Below are 25,498 nucleotides of genomic sequence, written 5' to 3'. Positions count from 1 at the left end.
GCCAACAAATCAACACCAGCCGGTTGATTTTAATTTTAGTCATAAAGACTTAAGCTGCTGCTAAATATTGGAAAGAGGTACAGGGTTTACATCTTCATCAGAAAATTAGCAGTGTAATTAATGGCAAACAGTCACTAGTATTTTAAAATCAGGCGTAGGGCTTCCCTGGTGGCGCAGTGGTTAAGAATCCGCCTGCCAATGCAGGGGACACGGGTTTGAGCCCTGGTCTGGGAAGATCCCACGTGCTGCGGAGCAACTAAGCCCGTGCGCTACAACTACTGAGCCTGCACTCTGGAGCCCGCGAGCCACAACTACTGAGCCCGCGTGCCACAACTACTGAAGCCCGCGCGCCTAGAGCCCGTGCTCCGCGACGAGAAGCCACCGCAATGAGAAGCCTGCACACCACAACGAAGAATAGCTCCCGCTCGCCGCAACTAGAGAAAGCCCACGCCCAGAAACAAAGACCCAACGCAGCCAAAAATAAATAAAAATAAAATAAATGAATTTATTTTAAAAAAAATCAGGTGTAGATAGGACATGCTCTAGGTCTAGTCAAAGAATAAATGCTTTTCTTTGATCTTGGTGGTATTTAACATCAGGAAGACCAATTTCTCATTCACCTTTTTATTTTACTATAGTATTTTTGACATAATTAAGTTTTTATAAAGTCCTCCCTCTCCCCCAGGTCCAATAAATATTCACATACATTTAAGAGAGAGAATGCAAACCTGGTCATTCTTGGTTATCTTTGCAGATATATGACAAATTGAGAACAGTGGAGCACATGACTGTCTACGAGAAGGAGGCCATCCCGAGCAGGTTCTATTACAAGAAAGGGAAATTTGTCTCTCCTTTGACCCTAGTGGCCGATGAAGGATGGTTCATAACTGAGGTAAATATAAAACATATGACAAGATATTCATTATACAAATTCTATCAAACAGCCAAAGGTAAATAATTATTCACCTTTTCCACCTGAAAAATTTCGTTTTTGCTTAAGTCTCATTTGTTGTATTATTTCCTTATTTAGAGAATCCAAAGGCTTGGTCAGGTGACTTTGTAGACGCAAACTGGAGACTCCGACCCAGAGCCATGGTTTAGACTTCATGGCTCCAGACTTGCTGTATTTTAACAAATGGGCCTTAACTCAATTACCCAGGCTTACAGTGTAACCTATTCAGTTTAAAGTGGAACAGTTACTGTGAACCAAAGCAATTGCTTTAGGGCAACGAAAAGCCAGGAGAGGCTCGGCTTTGCTTTCACCTTAAAGAGAAATGATTGGCAAACAAAAGTCCACAGGTCCAGGTCTCTGGTTTGCCCACTTGATTTTACAGAGCTTATCTTGCATTTTGGGCCCAAACCCTAATTGCCTGGTACCCGGATGATTTCAGCAGCTTCCTCCTTGCCCACCTGGACTCCAAGCTCACCAGGGGCTTGCGTCAGCTTCTGATACCCGGCCAGCTGGGAAGGCACCCCAGAGGGGAATCCGCAGACAGGGCCTGGGTCACTGTCGGTATGAGTATGAAGCTGGGTCACAAACCGATCAGACTACAGGGTGAAAGAGAGTAGCAGATGTTGGCACATGAGAGTTGTTGGTCAAGGCCAAAAACGTACAGTCAAATTCGAGGTTGCGCATCTGTAGAATTCAACCAACTCTGATCAGAAATATCCAGGGGAAAAAAAATTCCAGAAATTTCCAAAAAGCAAAACTTGAATTTGCTGGGTGTTGGCAACCATTTACATCACATTTTCATTGTATTCACAACTATTTACATAGCATTTCATTATATTAGGTATCATGAGTAATCCCGAGATGACTTAAAATATGCAGGAGGATGTGTGTAGTTATATGCAAATACTATGCTGTTTTGTATAAGGGACTCGAGCATCCACAGATTTTGGTATCCGAGGGGGTCCTGGAAACAACCCTGTGGATACCGCGGGACGACTGTATAAGGCCTAAGAGTGGTATTCAATCTGCCAGAGTGAGGGCAGGTGGCGATCAGCAGAAATACTGATCAGGCAAAATGAGTGGACATCTAGCGACCCAGGTGTGGAAAACGGGGATTCCCTGACATAAACCTCAGTCGTTCAGGCGGACTGAGTTGTTCCTGTGTGCTCTCAGACCAGAGAAGCAGCTGGTCGCTGAGGAAGCAAAGCAGAACTGGTCAGAAATGTCAGCTGCACTGTTCCGCGGCCAAGCTGGGTCCTTCTGGTCAGCAGACTTTGGCTTCCTATGCCATGTGATTTTGGAAGTTTCCAAGAAGGTCCCTCTGCCCCCTAACGCTCTCTCCTCTAAGCGCCCTAATGCTTCTGGTCACTTTATCACACTGTTTGAAGTTCACCTGGAGTGAGGTTATTCTAGGCTCACAGCATTTTCATCTACAGTGGTTTTCTTAGGACTTTGCACTGAACACACGTGCAGTCAAGTGGGTCACCTGACTGCAGGTGCCTCTTCAATTTTATTCCATAAAGCCAACTTCCCAAGCCGTACAGAAGGGCTTACGTTTTGCAACTTTTTCAATTTAGAATATTCTGGTAAAATTGTTTTAAGTTTTTAAAAGCAAATAGATGCTGAGGGTTAATCCACAGTTAACTGTCACTCATTTCTCTGTAGGACTATGTGCCTCTATTGTTTACTTTCTCATATTTAGCTGAAATCAACCACACTGAGAGGCTGGTCCATGGCAGGGAGGGAGATTATAAGAGTACAGAGGTGATTTGAGGTAATTTATGGAAAAACTGGCTTACATAGGGAGAGTGGCAAAGCCAGAGGGTGTCATGAAGACAGTGGACAACTCATGAGGAGCGATCTCAATTCCTCCAGGAGGGGTGGACAGTCACCAGGGAAGTTGCTCCAGCCGTAAGTGCTGTCAGAGAAGGTTCAGTCTGGAAGCATCTGAACTGTCAATACAGTATCTTGGCATTAGCACATCTAGCAAGACGATGCACGTTTTCCCAATGAGTGATTGAAACACAGTGATGGGGAAACTTGGGGTATCAGTCAAGATGCTCTTGGTTGTAAGTCATAGACCGCTTGAATAAATGGCTTAAATAATAAAGATTCATTATCTCACATAACTAGAAGTTTAGAGGTAAGAAGTTACAGGGTGGTTCATCCAGCAACTCGATATCAAGGCCCTGAGTCGGTTCTTCTGCAGTTCTTTTGGCTTTCCCTTCAGAGCACAAGATAACTGCTGTAGCTCCAAGCATCACATCCTTCAGTTCATCCCAAAGCAGGAAAGCAGGGATGTGGCTTCTTCTTGTACATCTCATACTTTTATTAGGGAGCAAAATATATATCCCAGAATCAGAGGCAGATAGAAGTTTTGTGGGACTCTCATGATTATAATAAAATTGGGGGGAGGAGGTCTCTCTTTAAGAAAATAATAATTATGAATATAACATTAGATACAGGGACTTGGAAGAAACCCATGCAAGTGAGACGTCCTGATGCTTAAGCTTCTGTAACTGCACCATAAATCCGCCTCAGCCCAGAACCCACCAGCGAGCTTCCCTTTAGGTCTCATCACTCAACTCACCAGTGTGGCTAGAAGACTCCCGCCTTGAGTCCGCTTTGGTCCTAAGATAGGGTACTGTGCTGAAATGCAGGCCAGGGGACCACAATCGCAAGACCAGTGTGATACAGCAGCTGGGAATCAGGCAGACAAGGTGGCTGAAACTTAGATCAGCAGAGAAAAGGAGGGGAGAGGAGAGCGAGGACAAACGGCACCGTCGCTAACGTTCTGACTGGTGGTGGCCGCTTAGCCCAGTGATGAATCTGACGATGCCGCCTCCTGCCCCGGCTCCACTTCCCTTGTACCCGCCCCGCCTCCCAACATCCACCTGCTGAGGTCCAAGTACCTGCTCCCCTGCAGGAAACTGGCATATTCCACTGTCTGTTGAGAGTGACGCGATATGGTAATTGTACACTATATATTATATATTATATCATATCATATCACATATATCATATATATCATATCATATCATATTATATTACTTTTGTATGTATCACACAAATACACACACGCACACATTTGTTTGTGTAAATCAGAACTAAGAGTCAACCAGTTAGCAAGGGCTACCTGGTATTTCATCCTATGGCTTAAGAAGCAGAGAGAAGCCATAAGAACGGAAAGGAAGAATGCCTAACTACCGACAATGACTTGAAGAGCTTTTTAAAAATATATAATTATTTCAAAAGGGAGATTTGAGGTAATTTTTAAATACTTGATGCAGAAATTTTTTTTAAAGAAAGAAATCAGAAGGAAGATAATAGGTTGAGAAAAAATAAAATTAGTTCTGAAGGACTAGTGTTAACCCCCTAAATGGAGAGACTGTCAATGTCACCTCACATAGCTCTAATTAGTAATAATGGGTATTATAAGACTAATCGTCCCTTATCATGCCTGGCTCATTACATACTATAGAATGACTCCTCCTCAGAGATCCAATGGAGTGAACGTAAAGTTATTCTGCCTTTTGCACATATAAAAATTCTGTCAAGAAAAATTTCTTCTTAAAATGTTGGTTGGCAACATCGGCAACAATAATAATAGCCATCTGGGATTAAGTATCTCCTAGTTACTATTTCTGTTTCTCTCCATGACTCTGCATTGTAGATATTGTTAGTCCTCAAAATCACTTACCATAACATAGAATGGAACACAAGGTGGTTCTGAGATTCCTAGCCGCCCACTCAAAGAAGAAAATGCAATCAGTTATATCAATGTAACTTACGGTGTCCGTAACATAAAAACACAAATGTTTCTTTAGAAAATCATGCCGGTCCCTGGTCCTGAGAGAAATTTAGGTATTTTTTAGTCCATCTTTTGTGGTACCTTAGTTTTCTAGACTGAATACCGTAATCATTTTAGTCCTGTCTTCAAATTTACGGATTTTTATTTTTAAGATTCATATATGAAAATTATAATTTCTGAGCCTACTTAGATTTAATATTGGGGTTTTATCTCTTTATCTTCTGAAAAATCCTAAAAACGAGTGCCCATTCTTTCCCTGCTGTCTTAGACATTTTTCTTTTACGTCTCTCTGTTGTTTATTATACCTACTTGACTATAGAGAATTGAGAACGCCGTTCTAGCTCCCTGTTCCTGCACTGTGCCAGGACTATTAATCTCCCACATCCTTATTTGCAAAATCTCTCCGCACACGGTAAAAGAACATTGTGTTTGCTCTGTAACCTGAACACCAGTGCACAGCCCGGGTGAGGACGGCCTGGATTGCACTTTGCATCTGCAGCAGGGCGAATTCTCAGCCCTGAAAGCAACTTCTCTGGGTTCAGGCTAGGATAGCAGAGGAGTCTTTTTTTTTTTTTTCTGGCTTTGACATGATTAGGAAAACAGCTGAGTTAGGACAAATCGATGCTGGTTGGGGCCAATAAAATAGAATCCCACCTCCCCTTCCTTTTTCCCTACAACCACCATCCCGTAAACATACAAGATTTGGCTTCCTTGGCAAAAATGCCATTCCCATATAAACACCAACTTTTTGCCACCGATTTAAGTTTTGCGGACTCTAAGGCAGCTACTCTAACAGGAAGACGCAACTGAGTTCTTTTTTCTTTTCTTAATGGTCACGTGGAGAGCTGTCACTGAAAAAGATAAAGAGAGGGAAACCTGTTGACTTTGTCACCTGGAATTGCACAAGTATCCGGCGTGACGGCTGGCATCATACAAGCAAGCTCCCTGCCCAGCGGCTCCCCCAGTTTGCTTCTCACTGTGCTCCTTAATATACAGACTAAATTTCCAACTACGGCCAGTCCCTTCTCTGGCCTCCCCCTCTGCAGGGGCAGAAACCTGAAGGTGTTCATCTTCCCAGAGGACTAACCATGAAGAGGCAAAAGACACAGGCCACCTGCCTAGGTTAGGCCCCAGCCTGTCACACCTGCCGAGCTCCTTTCTTCAAGGATGGAAACAGTGCTCCCTAAATGGAGGCCCCACCCCTCTGTCTCCCTGAGACCTGGTCCCCATCCTCTGTAGACCCTCTCTTTGCTTGTCCTTGCCAGGGGGCGAGGGTCACGCTCTTCACGGAAGCATCTGAGCCCAGCACGAGGTGGCCTCGCTCTCCCAGCCCATGTGGTTTTCTCACAGCCCTTTTCACTCACCCATGCTCTGCACCCATCCCTCCACCAGGGGGCACCTGGAAAGGGGCTGGGGCAGACTGTGGTGGTCACAATATCTAGGGTGGTCCACGGGCCCTCAGGAGGCCGGTCCAGTGATGCTAAGTGTCCTTGGCATATGGGATAGATAGGAACAATAGAGCAAAATGCAAAGTGGAGAAATTCTGTGGGTGGTTTCCGCCAAACTCAAGTACATTCTTCCAAAATCCACATACCTAAAAAAAAATCACTCATCTGCTAAATTCAACAGACATCTGCCGAGTGCCTGCTCCATGTAACCTACCGAAGTTCTGATCCAGTGAGAGTAAGGCGCCCCTGGGAGCTCCTGCCCTCATGGAGCTCACAGCCCAGGGAAGGAGCCAAATACGAAATAAGCACGCATGCCATACAAAGGAATAAGCGTGCAGTTACAACGTGCACTGTGTTACAATGGAGAAAGTGTTATGAAAGAGACGGTCTGGGAGGAGAGGAAGCCTGACTCAGATGAGGGGCAGAAGGTCTCTGACAAAGTGACCTCCAGGCTGGAACTTGAAGGATGAGTGGCCGTCGATGGGGCAGGGAGAAGGGGTTGCTTTCCTGGCCGACAGAGCGGGATGCTGGAGGAATCTGAGGCAGGAAAGGGCCTTGAGCATTAGAGGAACTGAAGGGACGGACCCAGCGGCACGTGTGGGGAGTGAGGAGAGGGACAGCGACACGTCTGAGGCTGCCCAGGGCGGCGGGGCCTGAGGAGGCCCAGCCACGGGCACGACTTCAAATCCCACCTTAAGTGCGAGGGAACACCATCGGGGATTTCAGCAAGGCGGGGGCGTGCTCCATAATCCTCGGGGTGCTGTAACGCACAGCTCACAAGAGGAACAGCGTTTGAGCATCTGAGGCCGTGAGCAGTCGCCCCCAGTTCTTATATTTCTTATGTCTACCCACTAAATACAGAGACCATCAGAGTTTTTGTTTTTTTTTTTAATTTTACACTTTATTTATTTATTTATTTATTTATTTATTTATTTATTTATTTATTTATTTATGGCTGTGTTGGGTCTTCGTTTCCGTGCTAGGGCTTTCTCTAGTTTCGGCAAGTGGGGGCCACTCTTCATCGCGGTGCACGGGCCTCTCACCATCGTGGCCTCTCTTGCTGCGGAGCACAGGCTCCAGACGCGCAGGCTCACTAATTGTGGCTCACGGGCCTAGTTGCTCCGCGGCATGTGGGATCCTCCCAGACCAGGGCTCGAACCCGTGTCCCCTGCATTGGCAGGCAGACTCTAAACCACTGCGCCACCAGGGAAGCCCTATCAGTGTTTTTTCATACACCTTTCCTTAGTGACAGCGAGCACTGTAAATTAATCTTTCTTTATCACGGATCGTTAGAACCTTTAGAATGTGCTCCCCACTACCGCCCCCCAGAAGTTTCAATGACACGTGCATCCAGTTGTTGTGCATTTTTCAGATAATAAATGTATCTAGAAAATTGTCTTTTAAAAATGTTGGTCAACAACAACAGCAGCAACAGTAATAATAGCTACCTTGAATGAAGTGTCCCCTGCTTACTGTTTCTGCATTCTGGATGTTATCCCAACTTTACTGAGTTAAGTGAGGCTCAGAGTTTTAAATGTCTTGACTAAGGTCACAGAGCTAGGAGTGACAAAGAATTACAACCCAGATGTTACCGTTAAGCACGAAGTCCATCCAGTTCTCCAAAGAGCCTTCAAATCTTCCACTAAAATATTCAAGGTATTTCTGATTTCGTGGATTGGAATTATGGACTCACCCTTCTGATTCCTAGTGGGGTCTGAAGATAAGTCTCAGCTCCTTCACAAAAGTTCTAACGTTGGCATTCATTTTTTTTCTTGCTTTTGTCACAATGTAAAAAACTCTTCCTAACCAGCCCTCTCCTTTCCTCTCACCAACATGCGAGATTTGCACATGCTTGAACCAGAATTTTCATATTTGTGAAAATGATTTTTCTAATGCAGGGCTCAAGCGTTGGGTGTCAAGTGGTTGGATCCCAACATACTTCATGCTCTCCTGACCTGCTCTCCACACCTGTACTCACTGGGTTCTGGTACCATCAATAGCCCAGTAAACCATCAGTAGAATCCAGAGTGCCTTCTCCTTCCTGACTCCTGCCTGTTTTTTAAGCCCAACTCAAATACCATCTCTTCCATGAAATACCCAACTCTTCCCTAATTTCCTCCCTTTTGGAATCTCACAAAACCCTGAATCACTCCCCAGGTGCTGCCTTTGTTTGTCTGCTTTTGAACTCTTCCTTCCTGGGGTGGAAGCTCCCTGAGGGCAGGTCTGTGGCATCTTGACCTTCGTTTTCCTCTGTGGAACCTAGTACACGGCAGAAACTCAGTACATGTTTGTTATATATGAATTAAGACATGAATTCATAAATATTGAGACAGTTGGTTCTCGATTACTTGTTGACAGGTTGTTTATTTTGTAGGTTAGTAAGTCAGTGACCAAGTAGACAGAGAGGAAAGCTGAGTCAGGCCTTTAACTTTGGCTAATTATTAGTAGCCCTAGAAGAGATTTCAACAGAAAAAAAGGTGTTGAAACCACTAATGGCAATTGTCCTAGCTTCAGTTAGCCCACAACTGGGGCCCAAGGGCGGGCAGATACATCAGCTCTCCCCAGTCCCTACTCAGCTCCAGGGGCTAATTCCTGCGGCCTCTCCTGAGCAGTGCCCACTTCATGCCACTGTGCTCAAAAAGGTAGCCAGGTGCAGCCAGAAGCTGGCGAAAGATTGTGAGACAGCGTGCTTCATTGTTGATCTTCTGGACTCTCGTCTCAGTGGAGGGAAATGCGGCAAATTCAGGCCCAAGCTTCCAAGGGAGGCCCGAATTTGTCTCCAGAGGAAAGATTTACTTTGAAAACTGGCAAAGGATATGAAATGCCGGGCTCAATTCTAAGGCCCGGGGTTGAATGGCAGTTAGGCCTGAACCCAAAATATTTGGGGAAATCAAGACAAGCTGGAGAATGCGGCCTCTGGGTTTTAGAGGCAGCTGGAGTGGTTTTGTCCAGGCCCAAGTAGTGGAGCTTCAGGAGGCTGGCGTTGGGGGCTGGAAGCTGCTTGCTTTCCGGGGTGACTAGGGTCATTGGTACGCATGTCGGAGAGCGCACGGACGCCCTCCTCGCTGTTGGCACGCTTCAGTAAACGTGGTCCGGGGGGAGAAAAGAATAAAAGAAAGCCCATCCGCTCGGTGCTCTCCTCCAACGCTTCCCTCCACTCCAAGGAATTCTGCCGCCCTTGGTCCCTGCTGATTTTGCTGTCTGGCATTTTCCATTTCCAGGATTAGGCTGCAGTGTGGCAGTGGGCTTGCCAGGGTCAGACCAGGGCCTGAGGCCTGAGCAATTAAATTCTGTTCTCGAAAGAGGCGGCCTTCTAAGACGGAGAAAGAGAAACTGTTGGGGGACAAGCCTTTGCGGTGGCGCATGGCAAACACGCATCTGAAGGTTCATGACCACCATTCCTGGGGGGCTCCAAGGAGTCGTCCCCACAGGAAGCCTCTCGGGAGGAGGGTTTAAAATGACGATGCCACAAAAGCAGAGACACAGCGCTTTGTGATAGACGCCTAGCTCGACCTTAACCCTAGCAGCAAAAGCCCAGAGCCAGCCAGACTGCGCTCCCTTCCACAAGAGTTCTAATCGAAGCCACTTCTGCTACATCACTGGGTGCCTTTTCCAGCCTGAGATGATGTGAGTTTATTGCAACGTGGAGGGCGTGGGAAGTCGCTATTATAACCCTGTCCTAGGGGAATAACATAGATTTCATTTGTATTAGGCCCCTCACACACCTTAGACGGGTGTTCACATTTTATTTATTGAGTTTAATCGGACCAGATTTCAACTTTGTTCCCCAGTGCCCTAGAGATGGGGTGAGAGGCCTCATCAAGAGAGGAGGAGGGGACCCTCGGGCCCCTGACCCTACTCCTCGACAGGAATTACACTTTTAGTGGCTGACCCGAGGGGTGATGGTCAAAATGTTTAACCAGCAGTGAACCTGGCGCCGGCCAGCGAGCCTGGATGGCAGGCGGGAAAAGCCGGTCGGCCGCCCAGGTTCCTCTTTGGAAAGCAGCCTGTGCGAGCGCTTCCGTGCTGGACTCCGCGCCTGCCGCGGGGAGGGCCCGTGCCCTCTCTGGGAGGGAGGCCCTGCGCTGCTGTGTGGGACCCCACGAAGGGGCCCGAGGCGCGGCCTCTGACCTCAGCGCGGTACCCCAGCGTAACGCGAAGCGTTCTCAGGAAACGATGGCTACTCGCTGAACACAGCGCAGGACAGGGCCAGGGGCCTGACTCCCAGCGGCTTCCGGGCCAGACGATGCATCCCGGTCACCTGGGGGACGATGAATAAATAGACAGAGTCCCTGCCTTACAGAGCTGCCGAATCCAAATAGCCAAGGTGGGAGCCGGGATACGCTCAGGGCACTGTGTGCACAGCCGGCTTGGGATCCAGCAGTGTAGACGGTGAGTTTCAAGGGGGAAGACGGGAGAGGAGGTCACCCAGATGGAGCAGGGGGACCCAGACAAGACCCCGAACGGCGCCTCCGGCCTGGGAGGGAACCCACGAAGAACGGATTACCACCTCCCTGGCCGCCCCAAGAGAAGTCATTTTGGGGTGCAAGGCAAGGCCGGGAGTCCAGATGTTTTCCTGGAGCTGGAAAGCATTTCCTGCCCCCTCAGGAGTATTCTTCTCTGTGGCTTAGTAACCGTTTTCTGATCTACGCCGAGGGGAAATCGGAAGGAGCCGGCGAGAAATATACGTGCTAATATATTCCCCAAATGCAACAGTACAAAGGGGGTAAATGACCAGACAGTTTATGGAAGCAAGTGCCTCGGCCACGTGCAGACAGACAGTAATGACTACAGACTGTTCAGGCCACCCTCTGCTTCTTGCCAGCCTTCCATCCCCGCTTCCACCCCGACCCTCGTGCCCAGTGCCACCCCCGTTTCTGACTGTGCTACCGAGACATCGCAGCTCAGCAGCAGAAAGGAATCCAAACATGGCAAGTCAAAGGGATAGGAGGTCCAGGCAACTGTTGAACAGACTTCGTTAACTGGTTTGCTGATTTGGGGGTAAACAGTGAAGGCTACTTTTTTTTTTTTTAATGCCAAGGATGAATGAGACAAAGATCTAGTCTAGAAACTACAACTCTGATCTCATAAGTAATCTCCTGGCTTTCCCAGTTCAGGAAGCTTCCGGTAGACATTTCATGGTGAGCTGGTAGTGGAGTGAGGCACTAAAATACAACGCAGGCACCAAATAAAAGAACCCACGTCTATAAACATAATAACAACCATTCCTCACGATGTTCCTCCTGTGAACTCTTTCTGCGTCCTTCCTGTTGGAAATGACGAACTAGTTTAGGGGCTCCTGAAGGGGGGCGTCCCGGCACTGCTGTCCTCCCAGGTACAGAGGAGGGGTCCCGGAAGGTACTGGAAGGTGCTGAACAAATGGACTTGGTGAGGATTTTATTTGAATTGACAAAGAGAGTGTTCATTACGGAGCGACCAACTTGCCCTGGTTCGCCTAGGCCTGTCCTGGCTTTAAAACAGGAAGTTTTGCATCCCTGGACCCCCTCAGTCCCCGACAAACCGGGACAGTCGGTCACCCTGTGGGACTGGCACAACCTCGGGTAGAAACCGCCTCACTGCTTCCGCCAGCCTCACGGTGCTTTCTTCTCACGCCCTCCCCACGTGCGGTCACTACACAAGGTCCCCCGGCCTCGCAGGGCCTCCTCTGTGCCAGCCCTTCCGCCACTCAGAGCTCCCTGGGGGCCACTACTGGGGAGCCGCAGGGCTGCCCGCGCTCTGCGCTAGAGCCTTCTGGTGGCCTCCTCATAGTGGCTCCTCTCTCTCTCTCTCTCACACACACACACACACACACACACAGACTCACGCTCGCACACTCACACTCACAGACTCACGCTCGCACACTCACACACACTCAGACTCATGCTCACACACACAGACTCACGCTCACACTCACACAGACTCACGCTCACACACAGACTCATGCTCACACACAGACTCACGCTCACACAGACTCACGCTCACACACATGCTCACACAGACGCTCACACACACGCTCACACACACTCATGCTCACACACACACAGATGCTCACACACGCTCACACACAGACTCACACACAGACTCACGCTCACACACTCACACACACACAGACTCATGCTCACACACACACACACGCTCACACACAGTCACACTCACACACACACAGACTCACGCTCACACACTCACGCTCACACACAGACCCCTCTACGCTCGCTCTCCTGGAGGGTTCGGGCACCTCCCCGGGATGTCACTAGGTGGCGCTGTGTGGCGGCCCCTGGGCCTGGTAGGGTCAGGAGGGGTGAGGCTCAGCCAGTAGCTTGAGGACCCCCAGCCTGGGGACTGTGCTCTGGAGCGGGGAGGTCTGGGGCGCCTCACCCGCAGGGCTGCCCCTGTGTGGTGTGTGTCACGGCTGCACAGGCCTGCGATGCTAATGTGGGGATACAGAACCCAGCGAAACGGTGCAAGCCACCAGGAGAGGACAAGGAAGGAGATCGTCCCTGCACCTTCTTGAGGTTAATTACAGAATGTAATTAGATTGTGTCATGTAATCCGTTCAATCACCTAGCTTCTCACATAACCAGCCAGTTTACTATTACTTTTTAAAATCAGTAAGAATAGTTGTTTCACTGGAGCAACCTGTCGTGTTAATAAGAACTAGTGGATTGACCTATGATCAGACAGACCCCCAGTGACCTTCAGGGCTGAGATTTGTTGTTGCTGTGTGTGTGTAACTGTGGAATTAAGCTGGAATTTTAAAATCAGGCCGTCAGTCCTCATCTCTCTTCCACCTGCCCCTTGGTCACGGGACACGTATGTCCCATGGGGTTCATGGTTAGTGACAGCACTAGTGATATGTTCTACCTAGTTCTTCAGGAATCACTAAAGACTGGGGGAGGGGGGGGCAGCATATGAAATTAGCAAACGAAGCTAAATTGGGATGTGTTGTGATCATCACCACAGACAAAGAACAAAAAACAGTATAAGTCAGAAATGCAGTAAGTTAATAAATATATTCCCATTGAAAAATACAAGCTACAGCTGGAGAAGGCGGGATAGGGGATGATGGCAATTCAGGAAACAGAGTCAATGAAACAGTGTGATTTGGAAAGCAGTAATGCCAGGGAGTGATTTATGGGGTGAGACTGGATGGGTGTGCAATGCGATATGACAGCTAAATAAGCAAAGGAGGGTTCAACCCTGCTGCACAGGACCCGAGCGCCTTGCCCCGCAGCCAGTGGCATCTGGTGGCCATCCCCAGCCATTTATCGAGCACCTACTGTGTTCCGGGCTTAGTGCACAGCCAGCTTATCCTCCAGAATCTCTGTGAGGCAGGTATTATCACATCCAGCAAGGAAGCTGCAGCTTGGAGAAGTCACGCAGCTTGCCCAGGATCACAGAGCTGGAAAGTGGCCAAGTGGAATTTAACCCACATCCTATTCCAAAATCTCATCTCCATACTCTGTAACTGGCCACCACTCAGTGAGTGAAGAGGCAAGGGACAGGGACAGCCCACTGTCCAGTGCTGGCAGGAGCCCTGCAGCGACCTCTGGCTATGGGGTCCTGGAAGGCGCACGAGGACCAGGAGACTGTCGACCTGGGTTCCAATCCCAGCCCTGCCTCTCAACAGCTGTGTGACTTTAAGAGTGTCACTTAACCTCTCTGTGCCAAGGTAGGAAAAATAATACCATCCACAGTGGGAGGTGGTGATGATTAAGTGGATGTTGGGGGAGGCTCTTGGTGAACCGTACAGCACACAAAATACACGTGTTGTTACGAGTCTTGTGAGCCAACCTGTAAATCCCTGGTCCTTGAGCTCTTCTGCTTCCACTCAGTCATCACGACCAGTCAGTTCTACCTCCTGCATTTGGAAAACTTGTAATATTAAACCCTGTGCTGAGCAAGAAGATGATTGGAATATCGGAAATGAAGGCTTAGTCTGCCAAGAAGGGCTCAGGTTGTGTCCAACTGGCTGCAGCCTCCTTAGGATTTGCAAAACCTTCTTTAAGCTTGTTGTCTCTCAAGTAAGCAGCTGCAGTCTAAGAAAATTTAGTTTTGCAGGAAAGAAGGGTGACAGGGCAGTGACAGTTCTGGAAGCCATCCTGAGTGAAGAATGGTCGAAGAAAGTGAAGATACACAAGGCCTGGAGCAGAGGAACACGGGTGCTATCTTCAAATGTTGACTAAATGGAGAGGAGGGGACTAATATGCTCCGAGTCCCCCCCCGGGGTGGAGCTGGAAGAAAGCAGGACGGGTGGTTCCTGCGATGGGCGCCCTGGGATTGTGGTGAGCCGGCTGCCTCGGGGCTTCCGTGCTGTACTAAAGAAACAAAGTGATTCGATTAGACGCTGTGTTTTCCAGCAACAATTCTCCCATAGCAATTGGGTGTCCTACCATTCGATTCAATTCTGACATCACCCCAAGTTAGAGCAGACACACACTTTAAGGGGTTCCGTCCCACAAGACTGCCTGCACATCTGAATTCTGGCCGCAAGTCCTGGGTCCTCAGGCTGCCCACTCTTGTGTCCGACTTGGCTGCGAATTTGAGGGTTCTCACAACCCCCCTTCAGGTTCGATAACTCACTGGGATGAATCACAGCACTCAGAAAGGTGCCATACTTACGATTACGATCTTATTACAAAGGATGCTACTCAGGGACAGGCAAGTGGAAGAGATGCACAGGGCAAGGTATGTGGGTGAGTGGTGCAGAGAACCCAGGCCCTCTCTGGGTGCGCCACCCTCCCGTCACAACCGTGTGTTCATTAATCCAGAAGCTCCCTGGACCACGCTGTCCCCGGGGTTTTATATGGGGTTCCACTGCGATGGCGTGTGGGTCATTAAGTCATGGCCACGTGACTGAACTCAATCTCAGAGGTCAGAGGATGTGGCTGAAAGCTCTAACCCTCTCCTCCTGTGGTTGGTTCCTCAGGTGAGCAGTCGCTAGCCTGAAGCTCCGTAGCTCCCTACCCCAGCGAGTCACCTCGTTAGCATAAGCTCAGGTATCGCAGCAAGGGGCTCACTTCCAATAACAAAACACTCCCGTCACTCAGGACATCCCAAGGGCTTAGGCATTCTGGGCCACGGAACCCGGGACAAAGGCCAACTATATTTTTTATTATACCACAGGTAGACTTTCACGTCCCTTCTGTCTCTGACCTGCTATATTTAGTGACTCTAAAACTGCTTACGAGGTACAGTCCAGCCCGATATAAGAAGATACCTTCAGAACTAGAGCTCTTTGGCAATTTAATGGGCCGTCTCCAAAGGTCTGAGCTACCTGGAGTAGGAAGTGATCCAGCTGAGGTCGGATGACCCTGACTGAGACCGCTGAGCAGGAAGTCCGCTGGGTGGTAGTTTGGACCGGATGCTCACTCATCCGGATGTCTAGACACAGGGCGATGTAAATGCCTGGCTTGATTTCAGAATCGAGAGACGCTTCCATTCTGGATGAACAGCACTGGCAAGAGGGAAGGCTGGCAGCGCGGATGGCACGGATACGACAACGAGCTCAGGGACATGAGGGGCATCTTCCTGGCCTTCGGACCCGGTAGGAAGACATGACCAAATTCTCTTAGTCATCCCTCCCTAAGGAAGCGTCAGCCAGCAGGGGCTGACGGCACTAGTAAAGCTGGAGTGATTTCTTTATGGACCCTCTTTATGAGCAAAGCTGAGCAAACCCAGCCGGTCTCCATGAAGTGTCTTTGGCTGGCTGGCTTTCAAATGCTTCTTGGTTTTGGCAAACGTGGCCAAATACTTTTCCTTGTAAGTTTTAAATCTCGAGCGCAGTGAAAAAAGTGTTCCACATGTTTATGATTCATTTTTTACTTAATTCATCAAAATGTTCTCTCACAGCCATCTGATGTCCAGGAAAGCTTATCAGGCACCAGGTTGCTGACAGTTGCGCGTCCTGAAGTTGACGCGATCGCTTCACAGGGTCTGACTCTTCCACAGTTCCTCCCTGGCTAGAGCACCCACCCCTGTGCAGGTCATTTGGTTTAGGGCCCACCAGAAGCTAGGATGTGCTCAAGGGCAGGCTAGGAAATGATTCTGTAACTGACTTTGAGAATGAGCCAGAATGACTCGGGATGTCTTGGATGAAAGCAAATTTACTGTGCCTTCCTTGACCTACATTCCCAGGGCAGGAAGAGAGGGGAGATGGAGAGAGCCTCTTTGGTTATTTGCTTTAATAAACACAGCACTGTAAATTCACATTTTAGAAAAGTTTATCAAACACTCTAAAGATCATACTACTATCTGAATACCCCCTTTAAAAACAATAGAGTAGAAAGCCATCAACAGCCATCAACAATCAGTGGACTGGCTCGTGAGCTACTAATCTTCCTTCCTGCTGTCCACACTCCTTACTAAACATAATAAGCTTACCCCAATATCCATATTCCAAGTTCCTTTTTCTGGATGTTGATCAAAATGTTTCGGCCCATGAAAGTCCATGCTTTCCTTTCAAATTACAGGTTAGAGATCACGCCTGGAAGCCCTGCCCTTCTCCTTGATGTAACAGGACAGAGAAATGTGTCAGCCCCCTTCATTCCATCCGCCTCAGGTCACTCTACCTACCACAAAATAGCTGCTGAGAACTACAAGGTGTCAGCTTCTGCACCCTCCTTGGGCGCCTCTGGGAGCCTGAGCTTAGGGAACATGTCGGTCCAAATCATTGCCCACGTGTCATCCAGGTTCCCATGTCCTTGAGTAAGCAGCAGCACCAGTAGCAGCAAACATTTATAGAGCACAACTGGGGTCATGACATTGGCCTAAGAGCGAGTTCAGAGGATGCCCCAGTATGACGCCATCAACCCATAACAGTTAACAGGCCCTCCCTGTTAGCCAAGCCCCGGGCTAGAGCTGCGCAGCTCAAAGGCCAAGTGAACTCAGGATGGAGCCTTGAGGATGTTGTTGAGGTGACAGCTGCTCCGTCAGGTTAGAGACATTCCAGGGCCACGGCCTTTATATGGGGGAACATTAGCCAGCAGGGCGCTCATTCAAAGACATTGCCTCCTCCTTCCCCAGAAGAGAGGGATCAGATCATGAATGCAAAACAGTTGTCAGTTGGAGTGTTTCTGAGTAAGCGTCTCGGGCAGATTTTAAAGCAGAAGCACATCTAGCGTCAAACCGAAAAATTTAAACAAAGTACCCAAAGCTGCAATAGCTTAAATTCAGTGGGGAGATTTTGTCCATTAGCAAAGGCCCCCATCATCCGTTCCTTTAAAACTAAAAGCCTAAGTCTTTTATAGACAGAAAGACGACCCCTGATGAAAATGGACTGGGCTAATTGCAAAAATGTTTGCAGGCAGATAGAGCCTCGAGAGCCTCCCGCAAACCATCACGTTTCTGGCTCTAATTCTCATGAAAGACTGAACAGCTTTACACACTGACTGTTTACTCAGAAGAAAATTTAAGAGCGAGGCCTTTCATAGCTATCTAGCTGCACTTTGAGATAAAGGTGCATCCCTCCTGATTAATTGTAGGTACTTCGCGCTCATGGAGGACGCTGAGCACCGCTGCGGCCGCCCAGATACAGCTTCAGAAGCCAGGAAGTCTGGTCCAGCTAAGAGAAAGGGAAGTAATTCTGAAAGATAGCCTCTCTCTGGTTCATCCCAGTTTCTAATTTGAACAACCTAATCTTGCCGTGGAGAACTCCACATTCGAGATAAGACAGCAGGAGTGTGATTCAGTGAGCTGCCAGCGAGCTAGCAAGCCTCACTTGGAAAGCAGCCCAAGGTGGTCAGGCACAGCGGGAGCCTCCAGAACCTTCTCTCTTTAGGAGAAACAGTTTAAATATCCAAAGAATGTAAACCCATGGAAATAACTTGGATTCCCATTCCAGGTTCAGACACCATCTTGAGCTAACAGAGCTTGGCTGGCCTCTCCCAATTGGATCAGGTATTGTTTTGCTGTTCAGAAATTTTCTAGAAGCTCTCATTCCAGTTTGGATCATCTCTGCATTGGGCCCAAAATCCCAGCCCTGCAGACCGGGAAGCCGTGAACCAGATGGAGTGGGAAAGAAACCCCAATCCTCCTTCCTGCTTACATGTACCGGATTTGATTTTGTACTTTCAACATAAAAAGATGATCTTTTCTAACATTTTTTTTTTTTTGTCAGTAGAGCTTGATCTCAAATTTTCTTGCCAAATGTTAAAGAAGGAGATGTTTGAAAGGCTGGGGACGGCTGTCTTGGATATGCTATTGTCTGCCACCCTCCCATGTGACAGGACATGGCCACCAGGTGATGTGGCAGGATGATCTCACATCCAGGTCCACGGCAGGTCAGAGGGAGAGGAGTCGCTCCCACGTCCCTGGGGCAACCTTGCCACCGATTTCTCAGCTGCAGCTGACTGTTCTCTGGGGAAGCGTTGCCGCCACCCTCTCTGATTGTAGTGTTGTCCTTGGTACTGGAAGGGTGGGCATTCCAGGTCAGCCTCTGCATTCTCCTTTCCAGGGAGGTCTGGATTTTGTAAAGTAAGTGTTTACCCTGAGGTGATGCTGACTCGTGCCCTCCCTGCCCTAAAAGTAAAGTGAACCCTGCAAATAACCTATAGGGTGACTGTTCTCAATCCGTACTTTCCCCTGCTGGGCGTTTATTCTATTACTAACAACAGCTCCCATTTACTGAGCACATACAGTGTGGCTGGAACTAGGATTTAGGCGCCATCTCCATGCCTGTCCCCTGAGGTTACCCAGCTAGTAAGTGGCTACAGGCTGGTTGTAGAGCCCGTGAACCTCTTTATACTGAATTCAACTTTAATTCTTCAAAATAAGCAAAACCCGCCACTTGGGAAGTTGCCCTGGGTCTAACATACACTGTGGCAGAGTTTTCAGTGTATAGCTAGCTTCCTTCTGTATTTATAGTTTCAGGGTTAATACAAGAGTAGAATTTGGTGTGGACACTACTGGGCTATGTTGCTGTTGGTGTTTGTTTGCTTTTTAAATCAAGTATATGTGATCATTTTAGCAGAGCAATTATAAAGATTATTTTCTAAGATAGAAAACTTGGCTTTACAGCCCCCAAACTACCTGTTTTAAAAAAAATTTTTTTAGAGGGACAAAAGTCACATGCATGGGCCTTTATTGATGGATAAAACTCCTTCCTGAATTCAGCTTCTTAAGTTTTGGGTACTTTGTTGGAAGCTCTGGTTGGGAACCTAGAAGTGAAGCTGCGTATGAATATTACTAAAGTCTCATACTCACTCTTTAAACAAACACTTGTCATTCAGCATCTTTTCTGCCTCCTGTGGAGAAAGAGAGGGTCCACCTTGGACTGAAGTCCCTCCTTCAGCACCCTTACTTGCTGAGCTGTGAATAGCCAGCCAGGCCCTCGGGGGCCTGTGTCCCCGTGGAGTCTGGCACAGCCCTGTCCCTCATGAGCTCCCTTGAGCCTTCACTCAGGTCTCTAACTCCACTACCAGTTTCTTTATTTTCCCCACAGCTAAGTTACTTTATCTGCCAGTGAAAGGCTCCCAAGGAATGTTCAACTGATCTTCCAAACATATTTAGGAGACCGTTGCTTTTGCTTGTGAATTAGGCACACTGAGGAAACTATATAATTTCAGGTTCCATCCAGTCCTGGGACCTCCATGTGGCAGGAAAATGGGAAACATTCTTGAACTGGGGAGCACCTAGGCTAACCAGTCCCTGCCAGATAGGTGTCCTGGAAGAAGAGTATGCAGCTGGATTGGGTTTGGGGAGCCCGGCAGGACAGTCAACCTTCTGTGACCACAGCGGCTCCGCAGTGCTTGCAGAAATGAGCAGCTTCAGACGGCCCTTGGGTCCCCAAGGAAAGCTCTGTTGTCACAAGGGAAGCACAGTTATGCACAGAGAGAGTTTGTTGTCTGATCTGTCTTTCAAAGAAACATCTCCACGAGCCATAGAAAGCAACCTCCTATCATAACTTAGAACCTTCCAGATCTCCTTGCAGGTTCACAATCCCTTGTCCAGGCCCCACGGACGAGGCGGATTTTCCAGTCCCAAGATGCCTGGATGCTGAATGTAATTCCTCCACATTGTGACTCCATCCCTGTCTCTGCCCTGCCCAGGAGTGACCGTGACAACTCCTTTGCTTGCCTTTCCCTTTCAGATTTCAAATCCAACTTCAGAGCCGCTCCCATCAGATCCGTGGATGTCTACAACGTCATGTGCAACGTGGCAGGTGTCGCCCCCCTGCCCAACAACGGGTCCTGGTCCCGGGTGACGTGCATGCTGAAGGACCCGGCCAGCTCGGCCCTGGCAGCGCGGCCGGGCGCCTGCACGTTGGCCTTGGTCCTGCTGGCGCTGCTGTCCTGAACTAGCGCAGTGTGTGCCCCGCGGGGAAGGCCTTGCCGTGTCCTGTTTCACTAATAGCTTCGTCAATTCAATCGAGGCCATACAATTGTAAATATATTAGTCTTGGATGGTTCTATACATAAAAGTCCCTATTTCTTAAAAAAACAAAAACAAAAACAAGAACACTTTGCTTTTTCCGGAGGTAAGGAAACTCCTAGCTTTTCATTTGTTCAACTATAGGTTATTTTCTTTCTTTCCATGTACTTAGATGAACTAAGCAGGGCCTACCCCTGTAGCGACCAGACCTTGGGCAGGTATTCCGTGGACTCCCGGCCCCTCTCTGTCCTGCTCTGCACAAAGCAGGCCCTTGTCTGTGCCCTGTCTAAACCCGGGAGCCACCCTCAGGGTCTACGGCCACCATCCCGTACTGCTCCTTCCGTCTGGGACAAAGGCCCATGTGAAGCAGTAGCTGCTATTTCTAACTCAGCTCGTGGGGTTTCTTCACCTTATACAAAGTCCCAGAAAGGGCATATCTTAGCTTGGCCCACCCAGCAATCAAAATCAATGGGAACTGCAGGATTCATGGAACAAAGTGAAAGATATGCGTTCCTTCCCAAAGTCTGAGTGCACAAAAGTTTCTCCCTGCCTTAAGGAGCAGAAAAGTTTACAATAGACACGGGCTTCTGTGAGCCTTCTCGTAGCGTATCATGCTGTGAACGTGCACACGGTCTGCCTGTGGGAAGGCTCACTCAGAGGCTGCCTCCCTTTGGATCCCCATACAGAGTGTAGACACTAGCGACCCCTGACATCATCACAGGCGGGGAAAGGGGTGTCTGGCTGATGATGGTGTGGACATACTTAAAGAAATCTCACTTCATTGCTTGAAATGGTGATGCAATTAAGCGTAAGTTTGACGCACCAGCGTCCTGGAGCACTGCTTATTCAACCACCACAGCAAAGTGGACCCCTGAGTGACCCAGAATTCCAAGGAAAATGGTGGGGCACGGGGAACGGAGGCAACGTGATGGAGTCAGATCCCAATCACTAAGCACTTAGCCCCTGGATTAGGAAACAGTTTGGTCAAAGTGCCACCTCAGAGACCTTAAGAAACCCCGGAGAAGAGGCACCGAGCCTGAGACGAAATGTTTTTAATTTAGTCTTCTAAGTTTGCTGTAGGAGCTCTTGTTGCAAAACAAGGGATAACTGCATTTCTGTATGATCAGAGTCATATACATATATCATCGCATTAAAAATGAGTTTGCACTAAATGAGGCACATCTGCAAATGAGGCTTTTTGTCAGGAAAAGGCAAAAGATCAGGTCTCGTCAGGACGATGAAGCCCTTATGTGTTGTTTACCTTGAAAAATTAAAATCTGTGCTCACCCTGATTCATGAAGGTTGGGAACCGTTCCTGGGCCTTGAATCATGAGAGCAAAGGATCACTGCTTAAAAATATCAATTTTATCTTCACAAAAGATTTCTAAGGATTTATGTAATGGGTTTTTAAAGTGCCAGCAGACCATCGAATCAATTGGAAAGGCAAATCAGCCTTTGTTCTCCGGCTGAAAGCCAATTAGTGCTTTCAGAACATTGGCGCCGGTTGTTGAAATAGGCATCTATTGTTCAAAGTTTTCTTTCTCCTTAAAGGACTGGGTTCTGATGAATCCAGTGCAGCCCACTGTGCTCCCTTGTGAAGGAAGGAGACCTAAAAGAAACCCAATGATTCAATTAAAAGTGGATCATCCAAGTCCAGAGGGGTACAAACAGATACACGGTCTTGGATTTGTCCTTCCTGCTCTGTTCTACCAATTTTTCCCCTCCCTCATCCTTAACATCTTCAAGTTACATAATAAAATTTCAGATATTTGTCTGACAAAGTGTAGTTACTCAATAAGTAGTCTTGCATAGATAAATGAGAATAAGATAGTTTTGGAATCATGACTATTGGTAAATAATAAAATTCAGACACTGAATGGAGAAAAAAACTTTTTACCTAAAGCAATGCATATATTTTAGTGGCTTAATTATTTGGCTAGAATTTTTCCTTTTGATTTTTGTTTTAAAGTTATGTCATTTTCCCAAGGAAAATTCTACTTTCTCTAAACGCATTTTGTTCCATTGGAATAATATCTGCTAGGACTATACACACACCTTTTCTCCTGGATGATTTTACTACTTCATCGCTAATTCCAGGAGGAAGATAATTGGACTGACCTGCAAATACCGAAGATAGATGAAAGGAATGATCTTTAAATTAAAGATAAGATGAATGGCTACTTTCCCTGCCCATAGGCCTAATCGCCAGAACCCAATTCAGTTAACTTCTGAAGACTTAAAATAAGAGCAGGCCCAGGAAATTCTTTCTAGCCTTCAAGAGCCCAGACTTGGGCTCAAGTCCCAACTCTCTTTACTTTTAAAGGGCTCTTGGAAATCCACAGCAGGTCTGAATTCAGCCACAGACAGCAGTTTGCAAACTTCCTGGTACTGCAGGCATGATGTGGTCTTCCAGAGATGCAGGTTCAGAGGATCTGGCGTGGACAACACTTTTAAGTCACATGACTCTAAGGTCTGGGTTTGCTCTCAGGAGAGATGGGTTCTGATTTGACCTTGGTAGACCTGAGTCTCCTGACAGCAACTTCATAACCTGCCATTTTTTTCAGGAGCCATCAGGCTGGCATTGGCTACTGATCCCAGCTGGGTCAGATTTCCGCCCTTCTTAAACCAAAGCGGCTCTGTAAGCCCCAGTGATGGAGAGGCTTCTCCACACTGAAGTCCATGTGAGTCTAAGATCCCCAACGGTGCTATCAGACAAACTCACTGTTCAAGACACACAGCTCTTTTATGAATTTTCTGTGAAAGTGTTTTACATTTCTGTAAATATCGAGAGATTTCCAAATGTGACAGTGTGTTTAATCTTTGTAAGCAATCTGTGATAGACCAAAGTCAGCTCTTGTAAACTACTTACTAGGAGGAAGAGAGATGGTAGCCTTGACAGCCTGGTTATAAAACATGGGAAACTTGGTCTCAGGGCTCTGCTATGGAAGTTATGCTTGTGTGTTGCTTTGAAATCATAAAATAGCACCTAGTGCAGTACCTCAAATGTTTCATAAATGTCCCATAAATATGTGTTGAATGAGAAAAAGAATGAATATCACTGAGGAGACTTGCTTACACAGCAGATATTCTCTCTCTTTGTCTGTAGTTCCTCAAATTAAACAAACCTTTCCTTTTTGGGTTGTTATTTTTTCTTATCACCCAGCTGACAATATAATTATACTTCATTTCATGGACTAAGCATATTCCATCTCAAGCTTATAAACTTGACAGATGGATGGAAGGAAGGAAGGAAGGAAGGAGATTAGATTTTAAATATACTAAGCATATTTACTTTTTAAAAATAAAACAGTTTTATCGAGATTCAATTCACATGCAGTCCTTCCCTCTAAAGTATCAGTTTAACAGCATCAGTAGAGCCACAGAGTTGTGCAACCATCACCACAATCAACTTTAGAACATTTTTATCACCCCAAAAAGAAACTCCATATCCACGAGCATGTTAGCACTCACTCCCCCTTTCCCCCCACCCGGCTCCCAGGCAACCTGTAAGCTGCACTTTGTCTCTACAGATTTGCCTATTTGGAATATTCCATGAAAATGCAATAACCACGATCCCTGTGGCATCCTGAGTCCAATCTGTAGCCAATGTTACCACTCAAATGTACTCAGTCTCTCCCAGAGCGTCCTTACGGCTTCACCCTGGAAACCAGTAACAGCCCACATGCCCCTTCTCACCGGCATCCCAGCCAGAAGCTCTGCGTATCATTGTGTGTGGGCTTCCTGACAGGCTTCCTTGAGATGCCTAGGGCTGGCTCCAGCTCGTTCTCCTCTCTTCCATTTGAGGGTCTCTCTCAAATGCAAGTCAGACCAGGTCACGTCCCTGCCCAAAGCCCGACATTGACTCCCCCCGTCTTAATCTCACACCTGTAGCTTCATCGGGGCTGGCACCATGTCCGCCCTTCTCTCTACCTGATCTCATGTCACTCTCCCTTTCACTCTGTAAGCTCTTCTTGCCTTAGGGCACTTCCCTCACATCACTTTCTCCTCCTTGATTAGTACCCCCATCCTCATCTAGTAAGTGTCCCCTTGCCTTAGAACTCGGGCTAAATGTTTCCTTACACTCCTCTTGACCAGGTTAGGCCCCCTGGCTGTACACTCTCTACACCAGCCGCATGCAACCCCACCCATCAAAATACTAGTAGCTGGAAGAGGCAAGTAAGGATCCTCCCCTAGAGCCTTTAGAGGGAGCACGGCACTGCTGACACCTTGATTTCAGACTTCTCGCTTCCAGAACCGTGTGAGAATCCATTTCTGTTGTTTTAAGCCACCCAATTTCTGGTAATTTGTTACAGGAAACTAATACACCCTTCAAATTGCTTTTGGAGTAGTCAATCTAGTTCATCAAAGATTTCTTGAGCTCCTCCTTCACACCAGGTACTGGGCTATGTTTTGGGGATGCACAGAGGAAAAAAGACCATTACTGTCCTCACAGAACTCACAATAGAGTCATTTCCTTTCTTCCATTTTTTTCCATTATGGTTTATTACAAGATATTGAATATAGTTCCATATGTCATTTCTTCCATTTTTGAACACAGTTGAATTCTCATTTCTGTAGAACAAAACGTTCCAGTTGCTATGGGCAATGCATGGAGAGAATTTCAGAGAAAACAGGAGTAACACCTGTTACTGAAAGAAGGCATCAGCTCTAGAGCAGAGGAGCTGGTGTCAGGAACCTCACCCACTGCCTCCTCTGGGATCTTGCTCTTGGCCATTTGATGTCCCCACGCCTGTCGGCTCTTTGCCTGGCCTGCGGGATTATCTGGCAGCAAAAGCAAGGCTGATCACATTACTGACCTGGTTAAAAAACCACCCTTGTCTCTCTTTCCTATGGAGTTAAATTCCAAATTCTGCTTCCCATCCTTTTCTACAGTTTGACTTCCCCCTACATCTCTCAATG

General features: G+C 47.6%; 1 protein-coding gene across 4 annotated transcripts in view; it reads left to right on the top strand.

The window, feature by feature from the left end:
• The window catches only part of ENPP6 (ectonucleotide pyrophosphatase/phosphodiesterase 6), a 116,633-nt gene extending 94,183 nt beyond the window's left edge, over positions 1–22,450 (top strand). For 2 of the 4 annotated variants that reach the window (XM_059909250.1, XM_059909247.1), the window contains exons 6-8: positions 755–892; positions 15,632–15,755; positions 20,298–22,450. In XM_059909250.1, the coding sequence (XP_059765233.1) occupies positions 755–892; positions 15,632–15,755; positions 20,298–20,503 (468 nt within the window). In that variant the 3' untranslated portion in view covers positions 20,504–22,450. Of the gene's footprint in view, positions 1–754; positions 893–15,631; positions 15,756–17,691; positions 18,016–18,050; positions 18,128–20,297 lie in introns of those variants that run through there. The other 2 variants (XM_059909249.1, XM_059909248.1) reach the window with 2 other exon arrangements.
• Positions 22,451–25,498: the final 3,048 nt, after the last annotated feature.

The sequence above is a fragment of the Balaenoptera ricei genome, chromosome 21, assembly GCF_028023285.1.
Source record: "Balaenoptera ricei isolate mBalRic1 chromosome 21, mBalRic1.hap2, whole genome shotgun sequence".
Taxonomy (NCBI): Eukaryota; Metazoa; Chordata; class Mammalia; order Artiodactyla; family Balaenopteridae; genus Balaenoptera; species Balaenoptera ricei.
The sequence above is the reverse complement of the archived record's forward strand: the minus strand, read 5'-3'. Positions and strand labels throughout refer to the sequence as shown.